The sequence below is a fragment of the Coturnix japonica genome, chromosome 1 (genome assembly GCF_054131305.1).
Source record: "Coturnix japonica strain WE chromosome 1, WE-NBRP24, whole genome shotgun sequence".
In the NCBI taxonomy this organism is placed as follows: Eukaryota; Metazoa; Chordata; class Aves; order Galliformes; family Phasianidae; genus Coturnix; species Coturnix japonica.
Window position 1 is genome coordinate 177737280 of NC_140663.1, and position 27106 is coordinate 177764385.

Consider the following 27106-nt stretch of genomic DNA (forward strand, 5'->3'; position numbering starts at 1 on the left):
GGTGTATGTTTGGTGGCCCTGCTGGGCAGGGGGGTTGGAACTACATGATCCCTGAGGTCCCTTCCAACCCAGGTCATTCTGTGATTCTGTGATTCCAGGTCAGGACCCAAAAATCCATGGGTATTGCTGGGAGCAGAGAGGGGAAAAAAAACACAGATAGTAACTGCAACTCATGTGTGCAGCTATTTCTCATCCACTCTGGTTGCCCTGCAGCACAGTGCACACCTTATTATGAATACCTGCTTATCTGACTCCTTGGGATTATGAGTATCTCAAGGATTCTGAGGCTGTTTATACATAGCAAGGTGAAGTTAAGCATAAAATTCTGTAAGCATGTCCAGTCCTGTATTGTAAATACTTGCTGTCCTTGTTCCCAGCTGTAGCTGGGGCCTGAAGACACATTTGCAGTTGTCATGGTTTAATAATAATTTAATAATACTGAGCCCATCTTCATTTGTGCTGTCCAAAGAACCCGAATATCAGCATGGACATCTAATGTGATGAAAGGATTGATCTCTTTGCTCTGTGTATGTTTGAGCAATTAAATGATGGGTGTTTGAGTGATGGCGTAGACTTGTCTGGAGAGCTTTGCTGGGAACACTTCTGGTCTTGCAGTAAACTAGATTAAGCCAAAGGACTTACTGCCATGGAGGAGATGGCCCGGGTGATGTGGAAACACCTTCTCCTTCCCTTGAGAGCAATGTGGAGGTGGAGAACTCAGTACAACTTTGTGCTTAAAGCCCTCCAGGAAGCTCAAAAAGCTCCTTATAGCAGCATTGAATTGTTGGAGTGAATTATGCCAGCAATCTTCAAGTATCTATGTCATATATTGTAACTGGGATGCTCACCATAAGTCAGTGGCATAGGCAGAGGCTGCAAACTCAATCCCTATCTCTCTATAGTCACAGTTTCCTTATGTTTCTGATCTCATTGTCAGTGGTTGTAGCTGGGACTGCACATATGCACCTGGCAATGTCTTTGCATGCAAAATCACCGGTTCCTTGGTCAGGAGTTTCATCTGTCTGGGTTTTAACAGCATTTCTCAAGGGGAAGCTTTAGAACAAGAAGCCTGGGGGATCTGAAACAGTCTGCAGCCAGCCATTCAGACACTGAGAGCTTGAGTTCATTTCTCTTTTGGTTAATGTTGGGCTTTGAGATCCTTGGTGGCAGAGGAGGAAAGGCTGATCAACAAGGTTGAGTTAATCCCAGTGTTGATGTAAAAGCATTTCCACATCAGACTGGCTTTGCTCTTTTGATGTAAGCTGCACGGGAGGGGTGCTGTGTTCTCTATGCTTTCTGGGTGATTAACACTGGTTTCTTTGTGCAGGATGCTGTATGATTACGTGGAGAGGAAACGAAAGGAGAACTCAGGAGCTCAGCTTCATGTCACCTACCTGGTAGCAGGAAACCTCGTCCAGAATGGGCATACGGTGAGTCTTCCTTATCCGGGGTGTCTATAAACTGTTCTCATTTTCTCCCTTGTTTTGTAACCTTTGGCTCAGAAGCTCAACTTGTTCTGTTCGTTCCAGCAACAAGCACAGCATGCTGGGTCTGCTGTACCTGTACAGTTATTTAGGGTCAGGGTTACCCCTCAATCTTATCATTACTTTTGAACAGCAAGCTTAGAGCCTGGAGGGGCCCATATGAGAGCAGCTGATGCATTGTCCAAGATCTGCTGTGGAGTAAAAGCGTATGAAGTAGCATTGGAGAGAGCCTTTGATACACCCCTAAGTGTCTATTCCTGTCTTTGGATACTTTGGATACTCAGTTATTTTCTAAACTACAATCCCTGCTCTTCATTTAGAGGTGTTGTCACACCTATAGCCTGAGTTTAATGGCTTTTCATAGAATCATGGAATGGCTTGGATTGGATGGGACCTTTAAGATTACCTACTTCCAACCCCCTGCTGTAGGCAGGGATACCTCCCTCTCAACCATGTTGTTCATAGCCCCATCCATTTCTCTAGTTTCTTTTGGAAATAACAAGGCAGCAGCTCTTGGCTCCCTGGAGTTGGCAACAAGTTTATCCACACATCATTTAAAACACATCAGGGGAAATTTAAAGATCATGCAAGTAAGTGAATTCTGGCATAGGGTACACAGGATATGTGTAGGTCTGTGTTTAACTCAGTAGTTTTCTTTAAAACAAGAAAGATCTACAAAGGTAAGTGCATAAAGATCACTTATTTTCCCTTTCCTTGTTCTTGGTTTTGAGCACTGCCATCCCAGTGGTTGCTGAGAGATGACCTGCAGCCACAGTGGGTCACTGGGGTAGAGATGAATGGCACACAGGGGATGCTGTGTGCTCCCCAGGCTATGAATGCCTGAGGTCTATCTAGAGAGAGCAGGACAGGAGCTCACACCTGGAGCTCACACTTCCAGAAGACATCCAGGCATCAAAGCAGCTTATAGGGAGTATCTGCCACAACAACAGGGAGGAAATGGATGGGAGTGCTTCAGGTCCTGCCCCTGCTGGTGAGCCTGCACTCCTGCCTGCTGTCAGTAGGTGTAGCCACGAGGCTGTGGATTCAGCTACAGGGATACAGCCACAAATCTGTCACTAACATTTCTCACTGTGAGCACTTCACGCTGTTTACTTACAGCCCCAGCGTGGCACGGAGGCTCTCAATCTTTCTTTACCTTTTCAGGTTAGTTACACTTTCTTGCCCCTCGTTCATTTTCTGGATAGCGTGTTGTATGTGCCAAACACAAAAGTAATGGATGGATTTTGTCCAGCCCGTCTGTTTGGATACTCCTTGTACTAACTACAGCCTGTTGAATGTCATAGAGCAGGTGTGATACTTGTAGCCTGGAAAGAACACATGATGCAGAGCACATTTCTGGAATCGTTCGTTTCTGGCTGTTAAATTAGTGCTTAATTTCTCATTGTGGTTTGCTTCTCTGTTGCCACATCTTTGCTAACTATTGCAAGATTGAGTTTGCAGGCAGTGTAAGGATACATGGGCCAGTGCATCAGCTTTGCAGCTGTTGATTGTCATCTGTATCGCTTTGCTTTTCACAGCTGTGCATTGTTATGTTCTCATTTCTTCTGTATCCTATCTCCTAATGTCAGAAATGGAGGGCTGAGCATTTATTCTGACCTCTGAAACAATGAATGAGGTAAATAGGAATCTGTGGCTTTAGAAATCAGTGGCTGGTGACCACTTAAAGGTAATGGCAGAGTTCTGGGCAGCTGCAAAGCTGTGCCTGTAACCTGCAGACTTTCTCACTCAGCAGATAAATGAAGATATTGGTCTGGCATAAAACAAATCTTTTCAAATCTTAAGATTGCAATTTGTTTCTGTGTTTGTTTGTCTTTACAGTGCCACAAGGTTGCAGTAGTGAGAGAAGATAAGCTGGAAGGTAAGTAGATGGTGCGATGATGAATCATAGAATCACAGAATGGCTTGGGTTACAAAGGCCCACAGTGCTCATCCAGCTCCAACCCCCTGCTGTGTGCAGGGTCACCAACCAGCAGCCCAGGCTGCCCAGAGCCACATCCAGCCTGGCCTTGAATGCCTGCAGGGATGGGGCATCCACAGCCTCCTTGGGCAACCTGTTCCAGAATGCTTTTTTTTGCTTCGAAAGAACAACAAAGTGAACAGAGCTCAGCACTTGCCATCTGCACATTAAATGCCCGGTCAGGCTGTGTGCAGTTCAGGTATGTACTTCTTGTACCAGTTTGTTTTTCAGAATTTTGACCATCTAATCCAACAGCTCGGTAACTTCACAGCCTTGGGACTGAGGTCTGGTTTCCCTGCTGCACAGTTGAGTCAACAGGGATTCTTTTCTTTCTTTTTCCACATCTGATCTGCTAATAAGCTCTGAGCTGCAACAACAGGAACACAACTCCAGGCTCCGTGTCACTTTCAAGAAACATCTTTGGCGTCTGAGAACAAACTGTGGTGTTTGTGACCTTTTCCATCGGTGTTAATGGCCTCACTTGTGTTATTCTTTGAAATGTGAAGTGGATTTCTAGTGAAGTTGTCTTCGTCAGGGTATTGTCAAGCAGTGCAACTACTATCTGTCAGGTCTGTTGAGTTATGCGTGCTGCGTAGTGCTGGGGAGGGCAGAGCTGTTCGTGTTTTTTGTATTCAGAGCCAGCCAAAGGTCTGACTTACATTTGGATGAGGCTGAGCTTTGTGATGGGAGCAGGGCTGCTCAGTCTAGGACTGGTCCCAAGAAATGATTACTGTGTGTATTTTTGCAGTGCCTCGAAGCTCTGTCTCAAAGCAGGGCAGTGTGGAAAGGGCGATAGAGCAGAGAACAAAGAATTGCTTAAAATAAAGAAAGAAAGCAACTCTGGTCTCAAGGCTACAGTCTAAATAGAGTCAAAGAGACAAAACATCGATTTAAGTGGATTACTGGAGGGCCACTAGGATGGTCAGAGAGCTGGAGCTGCTCTGCTTTGAGGAAAGGTTGAGGGAACTGGGCTGGTTTAGCTTGGAGAAGAGAAGGCTGCGGGGAGACCGCACTGTGGGCATCCAGTACTTGAAGGGAGTATAACAGGAGGGGGGCATGGTTGTGAGGGTGGGCAGTGATAGGACAAGGGGGAATGGTTTGAAACTGAGACAGGGGAGGTTTAGGTTGGATCTTAGGAGGAAGTTTTCCACCCAGAGGGTGGTGACGCACTGGAACAGGTTGCCCAAGGAGGCTGTGGATGCCCCATCCCTGCAGGCATTCAAGGCCAGGCTGGATGTGGCTCTGGGCAGCCTGGTCTGCTTGTTGGCGACCCTGCACACAGCAGGGGGTTGGAGCTGGATGAGCACTGTGGGCCTTTGCAACCCAGGCCATTCTGTCATTCTTTGAATTTAGTCAGAGCTGTCACCTGGTTTTTTAAAGGCTGTACTAATGGAGTGCTCTTCTTTTGCTCCACCCAGCAATGAAGTCTAAACTGGCCACGGTTACCAGCGTGCACGTCTACAGCATTCAGAAAGCCCTGCTCAAAGACAGCGGGCCACTCTACAACACAGACTACGATATCATCAAAACCAACCTGCACAACTGCAGCAAGTGAGTTGCTCCTTGGTTTTCCTTCTTAAGCTGTGTGATTTGAGACCTGCGAGATGTTGTTACACAGTGCACTTCAGCAGAAGGCAGTGGTTACCAAATATGCCTGGATTTTTAGAAAGCTAGAGAAGAGCCATGCCAAACCAGTCCCCAGACAGCACGTTGTATGATTGCTTTATAAATGGAGCTATTTCCAGCTTACAGTTGCTTCACTTACTCTGTTATTCCAGCAGAGTTCCAGTACCTTTCTTGTCAGATGGCTAGAAACATTTTTCTCATTTCCTGGCCACACTTAATCATCCCCGATTTTATCCAGTTCTCTTGTCACAAAGGAAGGGTAAATTGAAACAGTACAAAAGCATGAGTGATGTGTTTGGCAAAGCAGTAACCTGAGCTTGCTTTCTGTTTTGCTCTTTGGTCTCTTCCACCCCTCTCAACAGGGCCCAGAGGGCTCCAGAGGAAGACTCTAAGATGCTTAGAGGGCTGGAGCACCTCTCTTAGAAGAAAGGTTGAGGGAACTGGGTTTGTTTAGCTTGGAGAAGGCTCTGGGGAGACCTCATTGTGGCCTTCCAGTGCATGTGAACAGGAGGGGGAACGGCTGTTTGTGAGGGTGGGCAGTGATAAGACAAGGGGGAATGGTTTTAAAGTGAGACAGGGGAGGTTTAGGTTGGATCTTGGGAGGGAGTTTTTCACCCAGTGGGTGGTGATGCACTGGAACAGGTTGCCCAAGGAGGCTGTGGATGCCCCATCCCTGCAGGCATTCAAGGCCAGGCTGGATGTGGCTCTGGGCAGCCTGGGCTGCTGGTTGGTGACCCTGCACACAGCAGGGGGTTAGAACTACATGATCACTGTGATCCTTTGCAACCCAGGCCGTTCTGTCATTCTAAGAGGAGCTCATTCCCCATACTGAAGTGTGAACAGGCCAAGCAGCACAAGTTTTGTTTGTGTTTGGACTAGTGGAAGGTTGTTTTAGAATTCAGAGCAACTTCAGCTTCTTCCTTTCCCTTTGTGTGGTGCCTGGCAGCTCTGACCTTTCATTCACATGTATTTCCACTCTGACAGCTTCATCTTGCTGCAATCACTACATGCAGCATTGTGGGCACTCTGGTTTGGAAGGGGGATGGATGCCCAAATGTCGTGTTGTAGACTGAGTGTAGAATAGAAGAAATGGAGCTGCCTTCAGGATGCTCACAGGAGTGTGTTTGAGCAAATAATAGAATGCCCTGGGTTGCAAAGGCCCACAGTGCTCACCCACCTCCAACCCCCTGCTGTGTGCAGGGTCACCAACCAGCAGCCCAGGCTGCCCAGAGCCACATCCAGCCTGGCCTTGAATGCCTGCAGGGATGGGGCATCCACAGCCTCCTTGGGCAACCTGCTCCAGTGCGTCACCACCCTCTGGGGGAAAAATAACACCTTAGAAACTGCATTTGAGACGTGAACATCAGTGCCACAGGAAGAAGTGCCCAGCTTTAGGGAACAGGTATGGTGTTCTGGCCACAGTTACCTTGTTCTGCTCTGTTTGCTGTAGGTTAGCTCCAGGTGGAGGCATCAGTGTTTTAGAGGTGCTTGACTTGCAGATTTGTTCACCCAGAAGGTTTAAGACAGTGCAGGTTCTGAAAGCCACTTTCTGCAGCCTACGTTTCGTTCTCCTCCTGGCTCTGCAGCAGGAATTCCCAAACAAACAGAGAAAAACGCAGCTTCTTCATCTGTGGCCTGGCTGAAGGAAATTCAGCCCAGCCCTGTTGCCTCTCCCTTGGACTTGTCCACTACATGAGCAGTCTGTTACAGCTGGGATGAGATCCCCACAGTCCCTGTGAGCACAGAGGTCTGCCTATGTGCATGTTTATAGCAAACAGAACCCACTGGCTGCTTATATTTCCTTCTCAGTCCATATATCTCATAAGCTCCGGGGCCAGGATCTATATTCTCCTCTGTATTTGTATGGGACCTCTTATGCTGCAAAGGCAGTGGAGGTGACTTGGTGCCCTCATATAAATAGCTGGATTTAATGCATGTTGCTAATGTCAGCTTTCCAAGCGGAAGCAGCTCCTTGCTTGCAGAGCATAGTCCAAACATTGCCTGTTTTTTCAGTGATTATTGAGTGAATTTTGGATGGAGCCCACGAGCTATAGTCACACAGCAGCATTAAGGCAAGGGAACTTCCCAGAGGTGCGTGAGGTTGAGATGTGCTTTGCTGCACACTCAATACAGCCATTGATGATCGCGTGTCGTTTGTAATCTGGTGAGTTCTGCTGTTGCTCACGAGTGTTTGTGGAGTAGCACTGAGCTGAAAAGAGGCTGAAAGGAGAAAGGAAAGGGGGAATATTCTCCCTCAATGTCTTCTTGCCTTCCTTTAAAGGTTCGGATGGCGAGAGATGTTCTGCCGCAGCCTCAAAGTGCCGTATGGATATTTGCTAATACATTGCAGTTTGTGATCAGAGTCAAAGTGGACTGCTAATGCTGAGGCAACTAATTGGCAGAAAACTGCTTTCTTATGCAAATAAAAACATGCTGTGTAATTCCATGGACTGGGAGGCGTGAGCCCGTGCTCTTTTGTGGTGTTGCTGTAGGAAATCTGGAAAGCCTCGCCTGTGATTCGCACAGTGGGGAGCAGAACTGGGGTTATTTTTGGGTACAGCTATTCCTGACTGTCAGTGTCTTGTCTTGTAACTGCGAGCACGTTGTTTAATTCTTGTATCTCAGCCTCCCTCAGACAATCACGTTTCAGACTGCTGCAAGCTGAGATGCATCTCTGTCTACAAGAGGTTGCATGGAAATGCCTTTATATAGTGAAGTCCCTGGATGTCTTCGGAGCCACCTCAGCAGTTGGGTTGCAGTTGTGATCTCCTTACCTGCTCGCTGCAGCTGTAGTGGATTCTGTCAAAGCATCTGAAAGTTGTAAACGTATCAGCTCATCAGACAGCAGAACTATGTCTGCTGCAAGCCTGGGGGAGCTTAACCAGTTTAGGAATAAAATGCAGTTGACTCCATCCCCACCCTGGGTGTGGAGATGGGCTTCCCCCCCCCCCCTCCTATGAAATCTGAACAGCTTGTTTTGCATCTGAATGCTCTGGCTCCTGCTGGCAGGTCCGGCTGATCTTTTGAGTAGAGGTCTCCATCTTTTTTGCTCAGTGCCAGCCCTGACACAAATTAAATTGCTCATCCCATAACAGAATGCAGAACTGGAGAAGCAACTACAAGGGAGGGAGCCAAGGTGGACACGCAAAGAAGGCGGACACCTAAGGGGCTAACTCAGTTTCTCATTCCTTCACACAGGTTCAGTGCCATTCACTGTGCTGATGCAGTCCCCAGGACTCCAGCTGAAGTTGCTCAAGCTCGGACGTTGGCACGGTCCAGTTCCCAGACAGCGAGTGACACAAGCACTGTCAGCACTCCACCAGTCAATGGCCACGGTCCTACAGCTGCTAAGCAGAGCTCACAGCCCCCCAAAGGGATCATGGGGATGTTTGCAGCCAAAGCTGCTTCCAAAACCCAGGATGCAAATAAAGAACCCAAAGCTAAGGAGGCCCCAAGTGTAAGTGACCTTAGACCCTTTAATGAGCTGCTCTTCTAGCTTTGCTCTTCATGCTGGATGTTAAGAAGTTTCTTTGCTGAAGGGATGGTGAGGTATTGGTATGGGCTGCCCAGAGAAGTGTGGAGTCACTGTCCCTGAAGGTGTTCAAGAAAAGGGTAGATGTGGCACTTAGGGGCATACATACTATAGAATGATAGAATGGCCTGGGTTGCAAAGGATCACAGTGCTCGTCCAGCTCCAACCCCCTGCTGTGTGCAGGGTCACCAACCAGCAGCCCAGGCTGCCCAGAGCCACATCCAGCCTGGCCTTGAATGCCTGCAGGGATGGGGCATCCACAGCCTCCTTGGGCAACCTGCTCCAGTGCGTCACCACACTCTGCATGAAAAACTTCCTCCTAAAATCCAACCTAAACCTCCCCTGTCTCACTTTCAAACCATTCCCCCTTGTTCTATCACTGCCCACCCTCACAAAGAGCCATTCCCCTTCCTGTTTATACGCTCCCTTCAAATATTGCAGGGACACAAAGAGTACTGGGCACGGTGGGGGTGGGTTGGGTTTGGTGATTTTTAGTTCTCTTTTCCAACCTTAACGATGCTATGAACTTAGTTAACCTTAACCAGCAACAGCGCAGCCTCATCCACTGCTTCCAGTGCTAAACTTGCTGCCTGCTGGGAGGGCTCAGACACTTCTGTAGGTGTTTAACTGTGTCACAGTCATCGAGTCATCTCAGAGGGAAGTATGTGCCACACTCTTGACCTGCCCACTGAAGTGTATTTGCCATAACTTTGACGCTTTGACGTTCCTCTTTGAGCCAGATCTTCAACTAGTGTAAACCAGCATAGCTGCATCATTGAGGCAATTGTTCCATTGTCTTCAGTTATGCCAATATATACACCAGTTGAGGATCTCGCGCTCTCTATTGTGCTTAAAAGGATTTGTTTTGAGCAATAAGTGAAATGTGAGAAGCCCAGGTCTTAAAAGTATCAAGGTGTTTAAACTTGGTCTGCTGAGGGAAGCTTCAGAGCCTGACCTGTGCAAGACTCAAATGTTTATCTTCCCAGCTGCTGCCTTTTTCCAGCGCAGGATTATGTTTTAATTCTAATTAACACAAGTCTTTTTAAAGCAGTGTGGCCTCTAAGTGGGAATTAAGATGATGTTCTCTGCACGTGGTTTGGCTTCTATGTTTTTTTATAACAATTGAGTACGTTTTGGTTCACTTTTGTGATTTAGAACTAATGAGACGTACTTGTCTGAATGCATTGGAAAGTTCAGTTGTTTTACATGAAAATAAATGGGATTAGGAGACCAAGCTTTCTTAGGTGTGTGTGTTTGCATGTATGATTTTTCTTTCGGGTAGCGGCTATAGGAATGGAATAGAGCAGTGATAGTTCTTTGCAGACTGCTCAGCAGAGCAGCATTGGTGCCAGAGGAGCTGGATAAAGTCTTCATGGTTTGGCCAATCTGTGTTCTTTCCTCTGACGGTTACCATGAATTGAGGCACTGATATTTGAGCAAAAAAAAAAAAACAACAGTTCTTTACTGGGAACTGACCCAAATCCCAACCACTTCTTTCACTAACGCCGTGAGCCATCAGATGGAATGTGACCTAGGTTAGTTCTGAAGGCCCAGCCTACAGAGTGCTAAGGAACTCTCAACCTTTCGATCCATTTATTATCTACTCTTCTCAAATTCTCCTACCCAGGTGTTGAAATCTGATACGCTGACCAGGCAGCTAATTATACATATTAATTCTGGTCGTTCAGAAGCTGGGCTGTGCATTTTGAGGGCTGTGTTTTGTGAATAATTCCTGTGGTTACTCCTGTGTTTGCTTCCAGGTGTCTGCAGCGAGCAGTAAACCATCAGCAAAGGCCAACATCATGAACAACTTCTTTGGAAAAGCTGCCATGAGTAAGTGCTTTATGCCAGGTGTCAGTTGTGGTTACGTACCAACCCTCTGGAGTCAAAAACATAAAAGAAATATCCCGGGGGATATTGAAAATCAATTTTATTTATTTTTTTGCGAAGCAGCAATTAGGAGTTATTAGTGATGTCAGGTGTCTGGCTGTACAGCTGTGATGGGGAGATATAAATAGTGAAGAAGGAGCAGAGCTCTTCACCCTCCTCTTCCCCCACCCCAGGGACATGAGGCTTGTTGGGTTTCCTTTATATCCCTTATTTTTCTTAGGGTTCTCCATGCTTGGAGAAGAGAAGGCTGCAGGGAGACCTCATTGTGGCCTTCCAGTTCTTGAAGGGAGCCTTTAAACAGGAGGGGGAATGGCTGTTTGCAGGGATGGACAGTGATAGGACAAGGGGGAATAGTTTTAAAGTGAGACAATGGAAGTTTAGGTTGGATTTTAGGAGGGAGTTTTTCATGCAGAGTGTGGTGACACACTGGAACAGGTTGCCCAAGGAGGCTGTGGATGCCCCATCCCTGCAGGCATTCAAGGCCAGGCTGGATGTGGCTCTGGGCAGCCTGGGCTGCTGGTTGGTGACCCTGCACACAGCAGGGGGTTGGAACTACATGATCACTGTGATCCTTTGCAACCCAGGCCATTCTATGGTTCTTCTGCACTTTTGAACTCAGAGGGGTTAATTATTTTGGCATGCAGCTCTTAAGGCAAAAAATTAAAAGACAAGTTGTAAGCAGAATATTTCAGACAACAAGCTTGCTGGGTGGAGATCAATTACGATGACGTATTTGTGCAGGCTAACCCAGGAAGGATTTTTAGCTGATTTAACGTGAGCACTGTTGGCTGGAAGATCAGCTATTGGCAGAGTGTTTGCCAAAACCTGTTAAGCTGAGCGTGTTAATGATGCTGGCTTTTCATCACAAATCACTGAGGAGCCTCTAGTTAAGATTTAGGGTTAATTCCTATCCTACAAGCTGATAATCGGCACAGAAAAGTGGGAGATGGTCTTTGCCTTTGAGTGGGGGTTTGGGTTAGGTGGCCTCTGGAGGACCCTTCCAATTGAAACTACCCATGGCTAAAGAAAGCACGCCAAAGCTTTTGATTAGATGTTGGAAAAGCGCTATAGGGCGTTCTTCAAAGATGCTCTTCCAAACTGAAATACCAGGGGATTTAAAGAAGAGTTGCTTGGAAGGAGTAAGTGGCAAAGTTTGCTGTCTAGCAAGCAGCTGTTGAAGTCTGCATGGTGCAGTCAATGAACGCAGTGTGTAGTGCTGATGGACTTCTTTGAGCTCCTGTTTTTGTAGCAGATAACTCACAGCACTTTCAGCCTGGGACTCATGAGTCTGAGGGCACTTACTGCAGTTAACTTCATTAGGTCTTTACGTCTTTGAAGAGCCCTAGATCAAAACCTCACATTCAGAATTCCAATTGTGTGGTGAAGATAACGCAGTGGTGATGAGGGGAATTTCATGGGTGTGTTTCAGTGACTCCAAGTGGGGGTAGGTTCTCTCTTGAGCCCCCAGCAAACTGAGCAGAACTGGAAATGATTATGTGTATAGAAAAGATAGGGTGATTCCAGAGGTAAGATTTATTCCCCACATGTCAGCGTGACTCTTCTGGCTTCAAAGACTTCACCAGTGCCAGAAAACCCTGAGTTAACAATAGTTGGGTCCTCCAGCCCTCTGCTGTTGATGATAACTAGGATAGCTGTCACTCAGACTCTTCCTTAGGAGCTGTTTTCCCTTGCTCAGTGAGGCAGCCATTCTGTTTTCTGCCACTGTCAGAAAGGTGTTGGTGTGCTGAGACCTCCTAGCAGCCTCTTCTCTTGATCTCACTGTCAGATGCTTCTCCCACCCATCTCCTTGGAGCAGGTTGCCCAAGGAGGCTGTGGATGCCCCATCCCTGCAGGCATTCAAGGCCAGGCTGGATGTGGCTCTGGGCAGCCTGGGCTGCTGGTTGGTGACCCTGCACACAGCAGGGGGTTGGAGCTGGATGAGCACTGTGGTTCTGTGCAACCCAGGCCATTCTGTGATCCTACGATCTCCTGCTGGGGATGATGCAGGCTTCTAAATAGCCTCTGCATGTGCCCACACTAACAGCATTGTCTATGAGGTTGATAAATCAGCCTGATGTTTTTATTTGCTGTCCATCCCTACCTTGCTGGTGCTGGGTTAAGCCTTTTGCAGTAGAACTGCCTGTGTTCACGATGGTGCATAGGCTAAAGAGAATGATTTAGGATGGGATTGGAGTTGGGAAAGAGACAAGCTGCTGCACTGGAGCCCACACTCAGTATTTTTAGTAATGTTGGGTGGGGTGGAGGCTGCACGCACTTCTCATTGCTTTTCATCAATCCTGATTTCTCTGTTTCTCTGCTCTTCTTGCTCGATTAAAGCTCCAGTTTAAAAGGGGTGAACTGACAGTAAAGATGGATGCGGTGTTTTGCCAAGGGGGATGCGTAGAAGAGGGATGAATTTCCAATCCTTTGTGGTGCCTTTATGGTCCTAATGACCATAACAGTTTCTGCCACTGCCTTCCAGCCCTCTTTGCAGAGTTTAGGAACTGCTGCAGCACCTTTGGCTTGCAGTGTGTTTGGGCTGTGCCGTAAGGAATGGCAGAAGCAAATCAGTTGCAAACCCAAGCGTGTTCATGTATGACACAGCTTGGTCCATCCAGATCCCTTAAAGCTTTTTTGCATCATCTGTAGTGCTGTCTGTATGGGTGGTGCACGCTGTTTTGCTTAACCCACTCCTTTATGAGTTGTCCTACATACATTCTTTTTTAAATGCTTTATTCACAGATAAACTCAAAGTCAACTCAGTGCCTGAGCAGCCAAAGGAGGAAAAAGAAGCAGTCAAGGCTTCAGTTCCTGCAACAGAACCAGAGTCATCCCCTAATACCGTAGCAGAGAAACCTGGGAGGAAAACAGAGCCTGCTAAAATTCAACAGAAGGACAAAAAGAGGTGGGCCATGCTGCTCAGGGTCCCTGTAATCTCTCAACCTGCTTTACTTTGAGCTGGCTGGATGTACAGCATTGGCTTGCCTCCTCTTCCCAGCTACTAAACAGCACTAAACGTGTCTAAATTTATCTCTCTTAGAAATCTTTCTTAATATTTCTTTTCCATTTAGTGCTGTAGATGCCTCAGGGCCATCTGTGTCTTTGCAAATGGGAAGGGACACGGTCCAGGTTCTGTCCAGTGGGAGGGGGTGGTGTTCCATGAGACAACCTCATGCTGTGAGCAGGCTGAGCACGGACCCCACAGGCAATCTGTGGGGGCTGGCAGGAGCACCTGTGTTGCAGGGAAGGCAGTATATTCCCAAGCTTATATGTACACAGCTCCTAGCACACAAAGTTCTGCTTGTTGATTCCCATAGCAAATGTACTGCTGCTTTCAATGCCGCCGGTTTACTTTGGGCTGAAGCTCCAAGTAAATTTTGAGTTCAACCCTTTGTGTTTAATCCAACCCAAACTGACAGAGACAAAAAATCATTACAGTCTGATGGCTCTCTGGTGGCCTGTGAGTAATTAATTGGTGGTCTCAATCTGTTGCTAACTAAATAGGTGAGCGCACCGCCCAGCCCACCATGGCAGTTGGTGCTAACTGCTCTTCTTATTGATAGTCCTGTTCAGTCCAGGGGCCTGGAAACAGCGTGTTGGCAGCGTGGTGTTGGGAAGGCCACTTGGGCCATAGCAGCTCCACGAGGATACATGGGCCTTTAGCCTCCAGGCTTGTTAGTCTGACGTGTCTCGCCAACATTAAAAAGAAAGAAGCTATTTTATTTTTCCAGTAGTCTTTAAAAATGGCTCCAGGATTCTGAGACACTACCTCATAGTCAGTCAGTGGCGAGCAGTCTGTCAAAAGAGCTTCTGAGCGATGCTGTTGGGGACATGAGTGTTTGGGAGCCTGAGCTATAGAGACAAGATCAGAAATGCCTGCTTGCCAGCTTGCTGTGGCCAAGCTAGGTGAGGCACTGGGCAAAACACTGAGCTGCAGAGGGGCTAAAGAAGTCCTCCTTGTTTAAGAGAACGGGATATGAGTATGGTTGGGAGGCTTGAAAGTGCCCTTGCACCTCTGTCTGTTGAGTATACCTCAGCATGTGATGCTCATATGCTTTGAGGAGGTACCAGAGGTATTTGATCTCCTTGCTGGCAGCTCTTCTATCAGGAATGTATGCAGTGCACACAGCGTATTCACGCACACACACATGGGATGGTACGTTTTCATTCCTTATCTTCATTTTTCTTTGCGGCAGTAAAATGAAAAGGATGGACAAGTCCGACAACGAGGAGGAAAGAGAGCCTGAAAATCAGAAGAAGAGGAGGAAGCGAATCAAGCAACTGGAGTCTGACAGCAGTGATGGGGAGGGTAAGAGATGCAAAAACCAAGCAGCCATGTGGGTCTGGGGCCTGGCTCCAGCAGAGCTCCTATCTAAGGCTGTTGGTCAATGATTGAGGGATTGAGAAAGGACTGACAACCGTGCAAATGGCTGTAGTTGGAGCTTTCTGGTTTTCTAACGCTGTGAGCGTTTCGACATTCCATTGGGGTGCCTCAGTCATTCAGTCTTTGTTTCAGCTTAGCTCAGATCTGGCTGTCTCATCACCGAGTGTGCTGCCTGTCATGCTGATGTGTGTGAGAGAGGTTTTGGGAAGATATTGTGCCTTCCAGAACTTCAGGACTGGTCATAACCAGTTCAGTTAGTAAGCACTTGCAAAGTTGACCTCTCTTCTCCCGGGGTCGTTTTTAGTACCTTTATTCTGTTTATAGAAATGGTTTGGAAGACAGCATTTGGAAGCAAGATTTCCAAAGAAATAAATAGAGAAGCTGGAGGCAAAACAGCTGAGCCATATCCGATGCGACTCTGCGTCTCCTCAGTGGCTCTTGGCTTTGGTAGGAGTTGGGTGCCCAGAACGTCACAAATTTTGGGTTTATAATGAGGAACAGCAGAGCCAGATTCCAAAGAATTTGGATAATTGAGGTGACAAATGCCGTTCAATATAGATAACTGGAAAATAAGTTGGGGACTGAGCTGGGGAATACGTGCTAAATGGGACAGTCATCCAACAAACTGATCAGGAAAAGAATTTGGAGATCATTATGGGCAAATAATTGAAACCAACAGTGCAGTGCAAGGCTCCAGTTATAAAAAATAGGTGAAACGGCTCATAGGTTGTGTTAGGAGAGAGCTGGGACTGCAGAACTGGAGCCCTTCGCTTATTTGGTATGGAGGAACAACCATGAGATGAAGAGGATCTATAGCACAAGAATGCAGCTGGATATCTTAAAGGTCTCTGTGCCACCTTAGGCCTGTTTTCATCATTTCTTTTGTACAGTGTAATTTCAAGTGATCTCTGTCATCAGGCATCCATCGCTTCCACTGAAACTATGCCACAGGATGATAAATCTCTCAGGAAGCCATTCTTCATGATCAGCCTTAATTTCATCGCATTCCTGTGTGCAGCTCCTTGTTTAGCCAGAAAAGAGATATATATGTGTGCATGCCCACACTCCGTGGTATTTATTTCTTTAAATGTTTGTAAGCTGTTATCTGGTGTTTCCATTTGCTCATCACACAGCTTACTGACAAGCTGCGTTGTTCTGTTCTGAAGAGGGAAGATTGGAATTGCCACTTGATGCACTGCTCCGTGCTGGGCTGGAATCTCTCAGCTCACCAACCCTCTGCTAGTGAGAGCAGGCAGAAAGGAATCCTTTGCTTCAGGGATAGATGGAAAGGTTGTTCTTAGGAGCATGAAAAGCTTGTTGGTTTGGTCTGCTTTTTGTAGTTTCGAATTGGGGATCCTCAGCCTCATGTGTTCATGATGGAGTTCTGAACATAGCAAGTTGGGAAGTGACCTCAGTTTGTTTCAAGTTTGTTGTCCAGATCTCCTTCTGTTAGAACTCTTTAATGCTGTGGGGCAGACCCTCATAAATGGAGGGTTGCCTTTCCTGAGGGTACTGTGAACTCCCAATAGCTGCATAACCACTGGATTTCATAGTCACAGAATGGCCCAGGTTGGAAGGGACCTCAAAGATCATGGAGCTCCAACCCCCCACCACAGGCAGGGCCACCAACCTCCACATTGATACCAGCCCAGGCTGCCCAGGGCCCCATCCAAGCTGGCCTTGAACACCTCCAGGGATGGACGGGGCATCCACAGCCTCTCTGGGCAGCTGTTCCAGCACCTCACCACTCTCATAGTACAGAACTTCCCCCTGACATCCAACCTCAATCTGCCCTCCTTCACCTCCAAACCATTTCCCCTTGTCCTGCTGTTATCTCCCCTTTCACAGAGTTGACTCCCCTCCTGTCTGTAGGCTCCCTTCAGGTCCTGGCAGGCTGCAATGAGGTCACCCCGCAGCCTTCTCTTCTCCATGCTGAACAAGCCCAGCTCCCTCAGCCTGTCTTTGTATGGGAGGTGCTGCAGCCCTCTGAGCATCTTTGTGGCCTCCTCTGCACCCTCTCCAACAGCTCCCTGTCTTTCTTGTATTGTGAGCCCCACACCTGGACTCAGCACTGCAGATGGGGCGTCACAAGGGCAGAGCAGAGAGGGACAATCTCCTCCCTGTCCCTGCTGGCCACCCCTCTGCTGATGGAGCCCAGGATCCAATTTGCTTTCCGAGCTGCAGGAGCACACTGCTGGCTCATGATCAGTTCTCCATCCACCAGGACACCCAGGTCCTTCTCTGCAGGGCTGCTCTCAAGGATTGCTCCTTCCTGTCTGTATAAATGCCTGGGATTCCTCCAGCCCAAGTGCAAAACCTTTCATTTTACTGTGTTGAACCTCATTTGATTCTCCCAGACCCAACTTTCGAGTCTGTAGCATTTTAGTTGGATTAGTCTATCATTTTAGTTGGAAGGGACCTCTGAAAGTCAGGTTGAGAACCCAGTTGACTTTCTAATCTTTCTCTCTGTGGCTTTAGTCCTTAAAAGTAAGGCTACCTACACACTGCTTGGTGGGATCTCCTTGGAGAAGGATGCAGGAAACTTGACCAGCCCAGGCTGCCCAGGGCTCCATCCAACCTGGCCTTGAACACCTCCAGGGATGGACGGGGCAGTGTGAATGAATGCAGCAGCCAGACTTTTAGAGTATTTACCCTTGGAAAGGTTGGAAATGGGATTTTACAGAGACCAGGGCAGTTTTTATCAGCAACATCAGAATGGGGCCTGGAGTGACATCGTTGTGTGCCACATCCCCGTGGGAGCAGGGGAAAGGTGCCATATGCTGCACAGCAGTTGGGAATTGCTGCCAGGCTGGCACAGCTCAGCCACCACCTGCGTAATTCACCCACAGATGATCAAGGGGTAAGTTTTAAATGGATGAGATGGGAAGCCAAACCACCGGAGGAGCTATCAGAGGTTCCTGGCTCAGCTTTCACTGCTTCCACTAGCGAGCCAAACCATTTCTATTGGGTTGGAGCACCTCTCTATGGGGACAGGCTGGGGGTGTGCAGCCTGGAGACTGGAAGTCTGCAGGGAGACCTCACTTTAGCCTTCCAGAGCCTGAAGGGAGCTGATAGGTAGGAGGGAGGGAGGCTTCTTACACAGTCAGATAAAGATAGGACAGGGGTAGATCGCTTTAAATAAAAAGAGAGAGATTTATGTCAGATGTGAGGAGGAAATTGTATACCCAAAGAGCAGAGAGGACCTGGCAGTGCTGTTCAGCAAGGCTGGAGGTGCCCAGGGCTGTGGATGGGGCCCTGGGCAGCCTGAGCTCGTGGGGGGCACCCAGCCTACAGCAGGGTTGGGGATGGAAGGGCTTTGAGGTCCATTCCAACCCAACCATTCTATGGTGCTGTGATTTCAAGGGGAGTGGGGAGCCCAAAATAAGCTCTTCTTCCACAAGTGTCGGCACGTTGCACCAAGCTGAAAATACAGAGAGGGCCCTGAGGAACAATCATCTCCATTTAAAATAATTTTTTCATTTCAAGTTATATTGGTTTGAGGGTGCCTTAGTCACTGCAGGTTGTTTTGCTTCCAGTGCCAGAATAAACTACACAAGTGTGTCCACAGAGGACAGGAGGTTTGGCAGCTCCAGCTATACCAACACCAGCGCAGTTTCATAGTGTTGACAAGCGTTTTACAGCCACTTTGGAGGGTGATTTCAGTGGCACTGTAACCTACAAACTCTATCAGTTTCAGAGAGCTGCAGCAGAAGCATTAAAGCTTCTCAAAGTTTTTCCAGGCAGGGTCAGTGCAAACCAAACAAAGCCAGGATTTACATCTTTGGTACATCCAGTTGCCCAACGTGTATCCATTTCACGCAGCTGTTGCTGGTGAGTAAACTGTGGGCAGCAGCAAGAGGGTTGACTCAGGAGTTATCACATGTCATGAGGACTGTGCTGGCTGCAAGAGGATAACAAAGCAACGCAGCCACAGCTCGATGGTGGTCTGAAGCACTGCCGTGGGAAGGAGGTGCTTTCTGCTTGCCAAAGCCGGGGTAAGTCATTCAGAGGAGGCTGGGGAATCACCCGAATTTCCCCCAAGCAAAAGCAGTTGAGGTGACTCCCCTCAAAGACCCCTCAATTAACAGCTTTTCACCAGGCTGATTTTCAGCCCTCCTAGCATGCACACTCCTTACAAATACTTTGCAGTGGATGCAGCCAGCTCGGGTTGCCTGCAGCGTTCGGTGCTGTGCAACCTGTGGGCTTTTCAGCCTGCAGTTGCCGTGAGACTGGGATAAATATTGAGGATTTTGAGTCTTTGCTGTGGTCCCCCAGCAGTTAGCACCTCCAAGCAGGTCCCTTGGTTGGTTTTATCTTAGCACAGCTGCCAGACCCGGTGCTTTGGAGCAAGGTGAAATCCCGAGTCATGTTATCCTGCTCTGTTTGCATTTCTGTGCCTCGCTTACTGCAGTAGTTAGGAGGCTGAGTCCTCGTTTGAAGAATGTAATTTATTATTGAGCGTTGGCAGCCAACCACCGTTTCGCTTGAGCCCTTCTTAACCTATGAAGGTCAGCTGGCTGCACGCCTGGCACAGTCGTAACTCTTCACACTGACCTAATCGCTTGGGACAGCTACGGATCCAAAACTCGTGTTACGACGACAGCGTGAAGGCAGCACTGCAGCCAGCAGGGCTGGGAGGAGATGCCAAGCAGCGCTCTGTCCTCGCAGCTAGCCGCAGCCTTGTTATTGTTAAGCAATAGGTCAGATGAGGAGTTTCTTCCCCCCACATTCCTTGCTCTCCCCCGCAGTTGAGGGCTTGCATGGCAGTATTTCGTAGGTGGACTTGGAGAGGATTCGTTGAAGTCATTTCAATTAGTCACGGTGCTGCTCCTGTCCCCCATTGCTCTGATCTTTCTGTGCTGTCGCAGCTCTGTGCTTCTACCAGCCCCATAGAAGTGACCTTGGCCTTCTTGTACCTATGCATGCCCTGCTGCTCTCACCCCTGTCTGATGCTGCTGTGAGAGCCTCCAGTGCTGGTTTTGCACCATACAAAGCTGGGGAGGTGGCCCTGACCATGTGGAGCAGTGCAGGTGTTGGAGGGATTCCAGCATCTCTGTCTGCTGCACAAAGAGGAACACAGTGACAGATGGGAGAATGGACTTGGCTTTTTGGGGTGGTTTGGGTTTTGGTTTTGTTTGTTTTGGTCTTTTTTTTCCTGTGGTGTTCCTTGAAATCTTGTGGGGTGGGCAGTATTGCATTTAATACCTGCATGAATTAAACTAAGATGGGAGGTCTTAAAGTGAGACAGGGGAGGTTTAGGTTGGATCTTAGGAGCAAGTTTTACACCCAGAGGGTGGTGACGCACTGGAACAGGTTGCCCAAGGAGGCTGTGGATGCCCCATCCCTGCAGGCATTCAAGGCCAGGCTGGATGTGGCTCTGGGCAGCCTGGGCTGCTGGTTGGTGACCCTGCACACAGCAGGGGGTTGGAGCTGGATGAGCACTGTGGGCCTTTGCAACCCAGGCCATTCTATGGTTCTATGAAGGCAGTTTCGAGCTAATAGAGTTGATCATTCAGGATTTGAAATGCCACTTCTGAAGCAATTACTGTGATTTACCATTCAGGGAGAGGTAGAGAAACAGAGGATATACAGTGATTATGAATTAATATGTGGTCTTAGCCAGATTCCAGTTCCTTTTCTTAGTGAACAGGTGAAACACATGCCTGAAACCTTCTAATGTCGGTGCTGGTTTTCGAAGTTTTGCTCAGTGAGGCTGAACATGGCTTTCCAGAAATACCAAACATACTTCTCCCATCCCATCCCATCCCATCCCATCCCATCCCATCCTTGTCCATGCTTTCTTCAGGAGCTCCAGCACGTAGCACCTTAGTGCAGGGTGAGCTGTCAGGTTGGAGATGGCTTCTTGGAACGTGTTGTCTTCAGATCTAAGTTAGAATCTGTAAACCTCAAATTAAATTGTAAGCAATTACTCAGAGTTAAATTAGATGGCATGGGGATGTTAGATCTGACTGCTGCTGAGGTGTTCATATATTCTTCTTGGCAGATGTCCCAGCATCTCCCATACGCGAAGAAGAGAAAGCTCCATCTCCACCACCTCTGGTACCTGCTCTGAAGGCTGAGCTGGAGCCAGCAACCACTGAGGTAAGAGCACACCATGGTGATTAACTTCTGCTTTCATTTGACATGATGGGGATTGCTCAGCCCCTTTGCAGATGCCAAGGGGATGGTCCTGTTTGCCTGCCACGTCCATCACATGATCCACCGTGAAAGAATCCATCACATTCACCACTTCGTTCATTACCCAGAGCACAACTTTACTTAAACTCTCAGTTTTTTTTCTGCTGATATAGCACAGTTTTTCTTCCCTTTTGTCCCCCTTTATGAATTGTTGCTCATGTTTTACACTCTCCCCTCTAAATCTTGGCCTCTGGAGTCAAGGCAGGGCCAGAATGAAACCAGAGAACCTCAGTGTTCAACCTTGTATTGCTGCTGCGTAAGAGAGGTGGGCTCTGGTTGGCACAAAGTCAACCTCTGAGCTGAAAAAACACATGTAGCTTTACTGAAAGCACAGCTGTTCATCACAGCAAGCGTCCTGGTGTCATGCACACCTTGTTATTTCCTCGTTATTCAGAGGTACGATGAAACAACCCCACGTAGAGCTAAACACATTTCAGAATGTCGTGTGCCCTGCAAGAGGAATGTGCCCCTCGTGCTGGCAGACAGAAGAAGCTGCTGTCTGGTTTCAGTTGTTTGGTCTCTCTGAAATTCACCCTGGTGGGATGGAGAGAACCATGGCATTAGTAAAGCTTAGACTGGGCTATCCTGAGAAGGGAGGGGAATTCACTAAATGTTCTGTATGGGTTTGGTTAGAGACACTCTCGGGGCTGATGCTTTTGTGACCAGGGGCTGTGCAGAGGGCTTAAACTCTTGGTGTCTCACAATCCTCTGCTGTCCTTCAGGCTTCAGCTGGGGGAAAGAAGAGGAAACGGAAGCGTGTGCTGAAATCCAAGATGTTTGTTGATGAAGAGGAAGGCTGCATGGGTAAGAGTGGCTGCCTCTGTGGGTCTCACTTTTATTGCAGTTGTACTGAAGGTTTTTATGGGTCAGCCTCTCCTGAGCTTAGGAAGACGTTCACGATATCACAACATCACTTTGTTATTCTGCTTTCCACCTTGTGCTCCCAGGTTGAGGTACCTGCCCTTTCTGTGAAGGCCTGGGTGGAGGTTTCAGAGCTGTTGTTGAAAACCAGAAGCTTCAGATTGGCTTAAATGCACACTGCTTCCTCCTGTGACCTGGAGAGAGTTGTGTAACACCACTGCGCTCCTTCTCTGTATCCTGGCACTGAAGCAGAGCTGCAGGAGTTCAGAATCTGTTTTTTTTCCTTAAAGGTTTTAAAACTTTAAGAGGGCAAAATGAGGTGGTTTTTGTAGTGATGTTGTCAGCTAAACCATATGATGTGCCTGGCATTCTTCATCTTAATAGATGTCAGGGGAGTTCAGGCAGTTGTAGAAGACCTGTGTGTACAGGTTTGTTTTCATGCACAAGCATAGGTAGGTGCAGCTTTGCTTGGCCCAGATTTAGGGCTGCATGCACACAAGTCAGCCTGCATGTTTGTACCCATCTGTATAGTTGTGTCTTATGTTTCCTATTGGATTTGTGTATCTCTTTTAAAGAAACAAGGCTGGCACTCATCAACTGGCTGTGCTGGTAAATGAAATCTCAAGCCCTGGATTTTTGTCAAGGCATTGGGCTTGCACAGGTGTTGCTGACTTGGCTTGTTGTGTTATGGGGTGTTTTTGTGCTCCCATCCCAGATAGGAGCATTAAAATGCTTGGAAGGAAAATGGATCAAAAAAGCATGAGCAGGGGAGTCAGGTTCAAGAAGTCTGCATCCAGAGCTCGCAGTAATGAGTGCTCTGGGCTCTGCTTCCAGCAAAGAGTGCTTCTTTCTCTTCAGCCTTTTCCAAATGTATCAGGGCTGGAAAGATTACCCTTCTCTTCTCCTTACTCCCAAGAAGCTTTGTAGTCTCCTGTGAAACCTGGGGATTTATGGTTCCTATCCACAGCCATTGTATGGAAAGGGAAATGCAAGCCACTGTTGTGCCTTTGGGAGACAGGGCACCTGGAAAGGCAGGAGGGATGGAGCCAGGATACTGAGAGTGGGGAAGAAGGGTTAGGGTTAGGGTTAGGGTTAGGGTTAGGGTTAGGGTTAGGGTTAGGGTTAGGGTTAGGGTTAGGGTTAGGGTTAGGGTTAGGGTTAGGGTTAGGGTTAGGAGAGGTGCATTTCCCCATACTGAAAACCAACCAGTTCATTGCATGGAATACCAGTCTGGTTACTGTCCAGCTTACCCCACTCTTTACCCACCCTTTTCTTGCACAGAAGCAGCCATCTGAATGCTAAATAACCTGCTGATCTCCCAGGCTGATATAAGTTGTTGGTATTCTTTGAAAGACAGCTTTTCTTTTCGCTCCTTGATGCCCACAAGGACAGTGTTACAAAGACATTAAATCCTAACCTTGGGGTTAAGCTGTCCTTTCTATTTCTCCACACTTTGAAGTGGCCGTTTTCACAATAGCTGCAATAGTGAGGAATTGGTGTCAAAAAGCAAAACTAATTTAGGGATTAGCCCTGAGGGAAATTGAGCAAGTGTCTGTGGAGCTGGGCTTAAAGCACGTTACCATGCATCAACAGGGACACAGCCTTGTGCATGCTCTTAGCCTGTAGCAAAACGGAATTGCTGAGGTTTAAGCTAATGCATGTTGCTCTTGAAGGATACACATGGATTTCAGTATTAGAATAAATACGTCTCCATTGCAGGCAAATGGATTGTATGGCACTGGTATAAGTTAAAGCTCGCACTCATAACTTGAGTTATGGTGATACAGCACATCTGGCTGAGCTGAGCATCAACAGTCCATCGGTATGGCCTGCCACAAGCACAGCATTCTTATATTCATTTGCAGCCTCACTAGGAGAAACTTAACATAAACTGTTATTTCGTAATTGGAGGGGATTAGGCACGTGCTTTGTTACCAACAATTACCACCAGGGTGACAGTGCTGTAAGTCTTTCAATTGGCCAGCAATCTGCTAACGCTGCTCCCTCAGAGGTCAGTCCCCTGTGCAGGAAGTCAGCATGGATTTATGGTCCCTGTCTGAGCATCTGCTCTCTGCAGAGCAGGGTTTCATACCGTTCCTCTTTGCAGGCTGGTTACGTAGAGAATCTTATGTGGTTTGATGCATTAACACAACAGGAAGCTAATTTCCCAGAAGAATAGTAGTTAGGACGTGTGTTTAAAAGAATACAGTTGCTAAAGAGAAATGGTTTACTAGAAGAATACCAGAGCACTGCTGGGAAGGCTGATACAACAACATTTACTAGTATCTAATGGTGGCTTTCATCGGTGCAATGTACTCAGGTTAATTTCAGTGAGTGCTGCTTTATATCCCTTAGCTTGCCATCGTGGGATGCTGACAGTAACAAGCCAGCAATCCCATTCTGTAGTAGTCCTTGCTTTTGGTGATGGGTTCCGTTTTGTGGTCTTTTTAAGGTATTTCTTTATTATTTTTTTCCCTGCTTGCCCTCCTGCATTGAGGAAGCTGCCAATGGAGTCCTGTGCCCCTCAGTGTGTTGGCTTTGCTTTACCCCGACCATCTGATGCACAGCAGTGGCCCTTGAATCTTGAAGAGGGCAGTGCTTGAATGGGTTTGGAACTGGAGCTGTCCTCCCAGTGGGGGGCTGCTGGTGTTTAAGGTGTGCATATGGCCTGCAAGAGAGCATCCCTGGGGGCATCAGCCCATTTAGAAAGAGCTGGATGGTGTTCAAGCTCCCAGCTCATCCATCTACTATCTGATGCTTAGGAAAGAAGGTCAGTTTGACTCTGTTTGGGCAGTTTAACTCATTGTACGTAAAACCAGCCTGACCATCTGAATGTAACGCTTAACCTTGAGGGTTGAACTTAATTCCCATACCTGGCATGTGCTCCTTGAACCCACAGTGCTCATTTCCAGAAGTGCAATGGGGTAGGCTGCAGGGGGGGAAGCTGCTTCTCTTCAACACACATGCTTAACCAGCACCATCTGTTGTTCTTCTCTTTTGAACCAGTGACTGAGAAGGTTTATGAGAGCGAATCCTGTACTGACAGTGAGGATGACTTTGCCAAGACCAAGCCACCAGCTGTCCCCAAGCAGCCTGCACTGCCCGTGAAGAAAGAACCAAAGGAAGAGAGGAAGAACCAGAAGAAAGGGGCAGCCAGCGCCGGCAGAGCCAACAAGCAGGTCTCCATCATGGGCTTCTTTCAGAAGAAATGAACTGACTCTTTCCCCCGCTCCCTTTGGCAGCCTGGGAGCGTTGCTCTCTTTGCGTGGCTCTCTGAAAGCTGCTGCGCAGGAGGAGGACAACATTGCAATCTTCCATTACGTAAGATATCTTGCTTACTGTGTAAGAAAGCCCTCTGGACTACATTTTGTATTGGGAAGAAGTTTTATCTGCAATAACTTCAGTCTTCACTATTAAGCTATGTGAAAATCACCACCTGGATGCGACATCTGGAATGAACTCTTGAAAGACTGTTCATGTATTTACATGGTGTTTTATTTTTTTTAAGATGGCCTTTTAGCAGCTCGGTGTTGAAGGCCCATTCCACAAGTGGTAGATGGATTCCACTAGGAGTCAAGTTATGGCATCATCTTTTTTTTCCCCCTTTTGTTTTCTCCCTCCCCTCACCCCTGTTTTTACACCCCCCAGCTCTCCACATTGATCCAAACGTTCACGTTGGTGAGAAGCTGCAATGTAGCAGGTCTTCAGGCACACACACAGATATTGAACATCTGCTTCAGCTTGAACTGAATGAAACAAGCTTAATTTTCCCTCTGGGGCTGGTAAATAGTTTTTGCTCTGCCTTTCGTAACCTTCTTTTGGACAAAGTGGTGCATATAAAATTTTCTTACCCTTTTCTTCCTTGAGCATATCCTCTGTAAATGGCTCAGATGCCTAATTATAGAGCGGGACACTGTTGGTGCTCTGTCTCTGCAAAAACATCTTAAAGGCTTCCCACACAATTGGCTCTGGTGGAACTGGGGGAAGGCTGTGCTCTTACTGGGAAAGCAACGGTATCTGTAACCTTGGAAGTTAACAAGTCAAAGGGGATGGGGTGTTCAGAGGGCTCTCCTGGTAGACCAAGGTCAGGTGTCCTTGTCTGTGAGGAACTGCACGCAGCTTTGTGTTTTTGTTGGGCCTGGTTTGCTGCTGAAGTGTTTTACAGGCACAAACCAGACACCGTCGAGTTGTTTTCTAGGACATCTCGTCAGCTGCCTCTGGAGGAAGTGTTGCAGCAAATGGTTCTGAGAAACCAGTTATTGGAGGTGAATAAAGCACTGCAGACCCGTTGATTAGAAATAACTCCTCCATTTGGATGCCTTCTGTCTTTTGGTGCTAAGATTTATATCATAAAAGAGGTTTTCCGGAGGATGGGTGCTCAGCATTTCTGAAACTTGGGCTGGTGAGGTCTCAGGTGAGCAACTGATGTGGTCAGTGATTGTTTCTGGGTGTTGTTAGGCTTATACATGTATTGCCATGTACATAGGTAGTGGTATACAGAGTGCTTGTGGTGGCACGAAGGTCTGAAGAGTGTAAACCAATGGGGAGATGTCTTTAGACACAGCTGAAAGTATTCTGACCTCTGGATAGCAAGAGGACCAACTCATCGATTGTACTGGCAATCAAGAGATCAAGCTGGTGGCTCACAGAATGGGAATGCACACCTCACAGTGACTAACAGTTGATTCAGTTACAGCTGGATCACCCCAAGCAGCTTGCACCCTCAGCGGGTGGGAGAGGATCTCCTTAAACAGCCCTTGCGCCCATGGCTGATCCCAGCTGGATGGGTTTGGTTGCTTGATGGATGGATGGATCATATAAGACAGGGATTGAGGGTAACCTCACGCTCCAGCATCCTCCCCACTCAGCTCTGGACTCTGAACTGGAAGCTTACAGGGGAAATAAGGGTAGGAGGCAGGAGGGCAGGCAGAACTGGTACCAGCACCCAACCGGAGCCAACTGCACGGCTGCAGGAGGTGGGATGCTCTCCAGGTGTGTTTAGTGATGTGTGCAGCAGAGATCCATGGGGAGAAGTAATGAAGGACCTCGTTTGGTTTGGAGGCCACCACTTTTGTGTGTTGCTTTTCTTGGTGGAATTGGGGTATATTTTGAAAAGCGATAAGTAACAAAAGGTTACGTACAGATTTTTCTTG

At 47.7% G+C, this 27106-nt stretch overlaps 1 protein-coding gene across 1 annotated transcript in view; it reads left to right on the forward strand.

The window, feature by feature from the left end:
* The window catches only part of POLD3 (DNA polymerase delta 3, accessory subunit), a 29030-nt gene extending 2775 nt beyond the window's left edge, over positions 1 to 26255 (forward strand). The window contains exons 3-12 of the mRNA XM_085536601.1: positions 1328 to 1430; positions 3324 to 3363; positions 4881 to 5013; positions 8287 to 8545; positions 10381 to 10453; positions 13253 to 13415; positions 14707 to 14819; positions 20899 to 20996; positions 21815 to 21896; positions 24960 to 26255. Of these exons, the coding sequence (XP_085392727.1) occupies positions 1328 to 1430; positions 3324 to 3363; positions 4881 to 5013; positions 8287 to 8545; positions 10381 to 10453; positions 13253 to 13415; positions 14707 to 14819; positions 20899 to 20996; positions 21815 to 21896; positions 24960 to 25165 (1270 nt within the window). The 3' untranslated portion in view covers positions 25166 to 26255. The remainder of the gene's footprint in view (positions 1 to 1327; positions 1431 to 3323; positions 3364 to 4880; positions 5014 to 8286; positions 8546 to 10380; positions 10454 to 13252; positions 13416 to 14706; positions 14820 to 20898; positions 20997 to 21814; positions 21897 to 24959) is intronic.
* Positions 26256 to 27106: the final 851 nt, after the last annotated feature.